Below are 4,942 nucleotides of genomic sequence, written 5' to 3' on the forward strand. Positions count from 1 at the left end.
TAGGGGTAGGGGTGGGGGGAGAAGGGTGCTGGAGAGGAGGTGTCTGGAAGACCCTCAAGAGTGAGCATGGGGAGGCGGTGCCTTCCAGGGGGCCTTGGGCCTCGAGTGGCCCCCCTCACTAGCAGAGATGCTCAGAGATAATCCCGGATTAGGACCCGAGCCCCTGTGCCCAGGGCTCCCCGTCTGCCCACCCGCCCCCGATCTTCTCCACAAAACCCTAGGAAAATCCCCTGCATTGCTCCCAGACTCTCACTGGGAGCAGCTGGGGGCTGGCGGGAGCCCACAGCATCCGCTGAGGCCCAGCCCTGGGCCGTCCCCGGGACTCCAGGCCTAGAATGGTTCAGGAGCCCATGGGAAACTGTGCCAAGCGGCCCCGACACCGGGGGCCTAAGGTAGGAGTGCTAAGGGGGAGAAGCCGAGGCCAGGAGGCTGGGCTGGACCCTGGGAGGGTCAGGTGGGGCGGGCAGAGCCCTGGGTGAGGGCTGGGCTGGGGTGGGAGGTGGGGCACAGCCGGGGGATAGAGGGGGTGGTTCCCACTGCCCTAGGCCAAGATTTTCCCTGGAAGCCCCCCGACTTTGGCCCATCCTGGCTTTGGCTCCTGTGGGCCACTGGGCCTCCCCTGCCAAGCTCCTCGGGCCCCCAGCTGCCCATCCAGCTGCCCCGTCTCTGCTGCTGTCCCTGCTCCCTGCTGGTCAGTCTTGACCTGGGAGACACAGGGCTTGAGCTCAGAGTCCCTCTCTGCCACTGGCTCTCTGAGTGAGCTTGGCCAAATCCCTTGTCTTTTCTGGGCCTCGGTTTGGCCAGCTGAATAGTAAGAGGGCGGACTCTTCCAGCCTAGGGTGTTGAGGGGTGAGGGCCCCCACTGTCCTATGCTGGGTGCCAAAGACAGGAGAGGCTGAGGAGTGAGGGCGGAGAGGGGCCGCTGCCTCAGCTCACGGCAGGCTCTGCCACAGGACCGCTGGCAGTGGCCCGGCTCCCTCCCAGGGGGCTCCCACCACAGCCCCGGCCCCGGCCCCAGCCCTGAGGAGCACGGGGGCCCCGGGCCGGGCGTCCAGGGCTATTCGGTGCTCAACAGCCTGGTGGGCCCTGCCTGCATCTTCCTGCGGCCCAGCATCGCCGTCACCCAGCTCGTATGTACGGCCGCCCACCTACCCGCCTGCCCACTGCCCCCTCGCTCTGCCTCTCCTTGAGTAATGGGGAGAGGTTTGACGGGGACATCAGAGCAAAGGCCCAGTGATCCAGGGAGGTAGGGGGCAGAGAGGAATAGAGAAACAGAGACAAGATCAGACACGGGGGAGACCCAGGAGACACGCCAGGAAAGAGAGAAGAGGTGGCAGAGAGAGACAGAGAAACGTCAGAGACGGCCACCAAGGGGATGGGCAGGCAGGTGGCAGGGCCCCCAGGAGAGGGCCAGAGAGAGAACAAGAGAGACATACAGTGACGTTGAGGCCTCCAGGGCCAAGCCTGAGGCTTTGCCCAACCCCAGACTCACCTCTGGGAAATGGAGCTCCGTGCCCGAGAAGAGGGGGTGTGGGGGCAAGGAAGGCCCTGGGAGAGGCCTGGGCAGGGGGCAGGAAAGGGGGACCAAAGACACCCAGGCCAGTCAGCAGGAACGGGGCGGGGAGGAACCAGGTCTGAGCAGTGTCGGACAGACACGGGCCCTCTGGGTGCACGTTGTGGGGGGCTGAGTGGGGAGCCCCAAAGAACAAGTAGGAAGGGAGCAGGTCCCTGGGTGGCCCAAGGAATTCTTAACCCCTCTGTGCCCCCTCAGGACCGGGAGCTGCGGCCAGAGGAGATTGAAGGTAAACGGTTTGGGAAAGAACTAGAGTTTCCAGAAGGGTGGGCATCGGGTGGGGCACACAGGGTGGGGGGCATTGGGCGGGGGCCTCAGCAGTGTCCAGGAGGAACTAGCAGCAAGAAGAGGCTGCAGGGGACCCATCCGAGGAGATGGGAACAAGACTGAGCGGGGAGGGGGTGATAGAACCCCCAGCTGCCAGTTCCCTAGTCTCCTTTGCCGGGTGCGTCAGCCCCAAGCCACTTTTATATTTGCTCATTCAGCGAACACTTCCTGGGTGACCACTGTGTGCCCGGCCCTGTGCCGAGCACCAGGAAATGTGGCAAACTGGACAGAGATGGCCCATGTCCTCTGGAGACAGATGTCAATAAGTCAACTACAAGTACAAATGGCGCTAAGTGCTCTCAAGGGCAGGAGGGGACCAAATTTAGAGGGAAGATTTCCTTGAGTAGGTGACACAAGGACCAAAGAGGAGGGGAGAGTTCCAGAATGTGAGCTCCATGAGGTCAGGAATTTGTTTCTCTCTCTTCCTTCCTCCCTTCCTTCTCTCCTTCTCTCCCTTCCTTCCTCCCTTCCTTCTTTTCTCTCTCTTTCTTTCTTTCACTGCCATATCCTCAGTACCTAGGGCAAAGCTTGGCACATAGTGGATGATCCTCAAATATTTGCTGAAAGAATTGAATTAGAGGAATAGCATGCGCAAAGGCCCTGAGGCAGCAAAGAGAAACTGATGTTTAGAAGGAGGGAACGATTCGGCCAAGGGGAGGAGGGCGAGCTGGTCCAGAGTGGGGTCCAGGGGGACGTAGGGGAGGGACTGACCCTGCCCTGCCCGGCAGAGCTGCAGGCCGCCTTCCAGGAGTTTGACCGAGACCAGGATGGCTACATCGGCTACCGGGAGCTGGGTGCCTGCATGCGGACACTGGGCTACATGCCCACCGAGATGGAGCTCATCGAGATTTCACAGCAAATCAGTATGTGCCTCAGACCCACCCCACCTCCAGTTCTCCAGAGGCCACGGCCATGGCCAGGCAGCTGGGCAGCCTGGGGAACAGAGGTGCCACACAGGTTGGCCCCAGAACCCGGGACCTTGGTCATTCTCAAGGCGAGGTCTCTGCTCCAGAGAATCTCACCATCCCCTGTGAGGTGGGTGGGACAAGAACCATCATCCCCATTTTTTAGATGAGGAAACGGAATTTCTGAAAGGTTATGTGACTTGCCTAATGTCACACAGCCAGGTCATTGGAGCTAGGGCTTGACAGCATGGAACTCTTCAGGACAATTAGGAGAAGCCATCGGGAAACAGAGGTGGCCCAGCCCACGGGGCCCAGGGGGAGGGAAGGGCTCAGGGAGCGGGCAGGGGAGAGGGCCACAGGCCAGGAGGGGAGGGCAGAGGGCAGAGGAGGGCCAGGGCTGGGCAGGGGCCTCTGATGACCTGGGTCTCTGATGCGCGTGGCCCCCAGGTGGTGGGAAGGTGGACTTTGAAGACTTTGTGGAGCTGATGGGCCCCAAGCTGCTGGCAGAGACGGCAGACATGATCGGCGTCCGGGAGCTGCGAGATGCCTTCCGGGAGGTGCGCCCTGGGGCCCGAGGGCGGCGGGGCCTGCGTGTCTGCTGTGAGTGAGGGGCTGTGCGAATGAACGGTTTGGTTGGTGACCCAGTACCGTGACCAACGCCACCACAGTTCGACACCAACGGAGACGGCTGCATCAGCTTGGCTGAGCTCCGGGCGGCCCTCAAGGCCCTGCTAGGGGAGCGCCTCAGCCAGCGGGAGGTGGACGAGATCCTCCAAGACATTGACCTCAACGGCGACGGCCTGATCGACTTTGAAGGTACCGCCCGCTGCCCACCACGCTTAGTGCCACACGCCCTGGAAGCTTTTCAACAGATAAAGAAATGACAAAGGGAGCATTATCGCAGCGTGCCAGGCCCTGTCCTGAGCACATCTAACTTAATGTGCTAACGAGTTAATCATCACGAGAACCCAGGAGGAAGGAACTATTATTATCCCCATAAGCAGAAGACAGTCAGTTCTTAGGAAAGCATGAGTGCTTAGCAAAAGAAGTGGGCAGAGCCAAGACTTGAATCCAGGTAGCCGGACCAGAATCCAGCTCTCCCTCTACGCTGCATTCCCACAGAGGGAAAACAAGGATTAAATAATAGGAAGTCAAGGAAAAATCAGTATGTAGAAATTCTCTGAAGTAGGCCTCAAAGTTGTTCTTGAGCTTCCTAGCAGCCAAAGCAAAGAGGAAAATAGGTTCAGTTACAAGATTTTTTTGTCCATAAGACAAAGCCCCTCTTCCTAGCCCAGAGGCCTATTCCCTACCAGATCCAGGGGATTCTCTTGCAGGCTGTGCCCTTGATCGCACTCCCTCCCACCTCAAGGCCAGTATACTCGCCTCACTCTTAGTCGGGTCCAGAGAGCAGACCCAAAACTTTGGCTTTGTCCTGGCAGAGTTTGTGCGAATGATGTCTCGCTGAGCCTGCACAGAAGCTGGAGGCAGCAGACAGGACTTAGGATCACAGCCACTGCCTGCCAGTGTGTCCCTGGAAGCCCATTGCCTCTGGCTGGGACCCTCCTCTCCTCCTCCCCACCCCCTGCCTGTGTGCAATGCCCTTGCCTGCCCTCACCCCACCCCCACTCCTCCACCAAGCCCCCTAGCCCATCTCTGTTCCTCTGACAATAAAGTACCTTCGGGCCTGGGGAGATGGCTTCCACCTCTCACTTCTTCACCCTGGAGGACCTAATGTTTGGCCTCTAAAAGTTAAGTCCTGGGCCACAAGCCCCCTCAACTGTGAACTCCAGGTGACAGAGGCCCTCTCTAGATCCTGGCCCAGCCCTGAGCTGGTGTCAGGAAACATCCCTGAACAAGTAAACCCAACTTGCTTCTCCCAGAGCTGGGTGTGCATTGGCCCCTCATCCTGTGAATGGCTCCTGCCAGACCCAGGATTACATCAGAGGGTGGCGCAGTGCATGAGGGCTTCTCCCAAGCTCCATCTCATTCACTCTCTGAGGGGAGCTGCTTAGAGCTCCCTTCAAGAAAGACCTTGCCGTCAGCTAGGAGGAATGAGTTAGCTGACAAGCTCTGGCTGTTGGCCCCTTCAAGACACACCTCAGCTTTTGGGCTGTCACCTCACTCTTCCCAGGAGCCC

At 59.7% G+C, this 4,942-nt stretch overlaps 1 protein-coding gene across 3 annotated transcripts; it reads left to right on the forward strand.

The window, feature by feature from the left end:
• The first annotated feature begins 284 nt into the window (after positions 1-284).
• On the forward strand, positions 285-4,363 carry CABP2 (calcium binding protein 2). 3 transcript variants are annotated; one of them, XM_058527357.1, is made up of 7 exons: positions 285-392; positions 954-1,130; positions 1,772-1,802; positions 2,629-2,763; positions 3,253-3,362; positions 3,474-3,621; positions 4,245-4,363. In XM_058527357.1, exons 1-7 carry the CDS (start codon positions 336-338, stop codon positions 4,268-4,270), a joined length of 684 nt encoding a protein of 227 aa, XP_058383340.1. In that variant the 5' UTR covers positions 285-335; the 3' UTR covers positions 4,271-4,363. The 3 variants fall into 3 exon arrangements, with proteins under 3 accessions (XP_058383340.1, XP_058383339.1, XP_058383338.1); XM_058527356.1 differs by lacking the exons at positions 285-392; positions 954-1,130 and adding an exon at positions 2,895-2,899 and having other exon boundaries at positions 1,203-1,802; positions 2,629-2,767; XM_058527355.1 differs by lacking the exons at positions 285-392; positions 954-1,130 and having other exon boundaries at positions 1,203-1,802; positions 2,629-2,769.
• Positions 4,364-4,942: the final 579 nt, after the last annotated feature.

Source organism: Diceros bicornis, chromosome 31, assembly GCF_020826845.1.
Source record: "Diceros bicornis minor isolate mBicDic1 chromosome 31, mDicBic1.mat.cur, whole genome shotgun sequence".
Classification (NCBI taxonomy): Eukaryota; Metazoa; Chordata; class Mammalia; order Perissodactyla; family Rhinocerotidae; genus Diceros; species Diceros bicornis.

Excerpts from the sequence above, each read along its gene's own strand:
- CABP2 (XM_058527356.1), top strand. The coding sequence starts at position 1,502 with ATGGAGCTCCGTGCCCGAGAAGAGGGGGTGTGGGGGCAAGGAAGGCCC. Across the intron at positions 3,363-3,473 it reads TGCGAGATGCCTTCCGGGAG|TTCGACACCAACGGAGACGG; the intron begins GTGCGCCCTGGG and ends ACGCCACCACAG. Across the intron at positions 3,622-4,244 it reads CGGCCTGATCGACTTTGAAG|AGTTTGTGCGAATGATGTCT; the intron begins GTACCGCCCGCT and ends TTGTCCTGGCAG.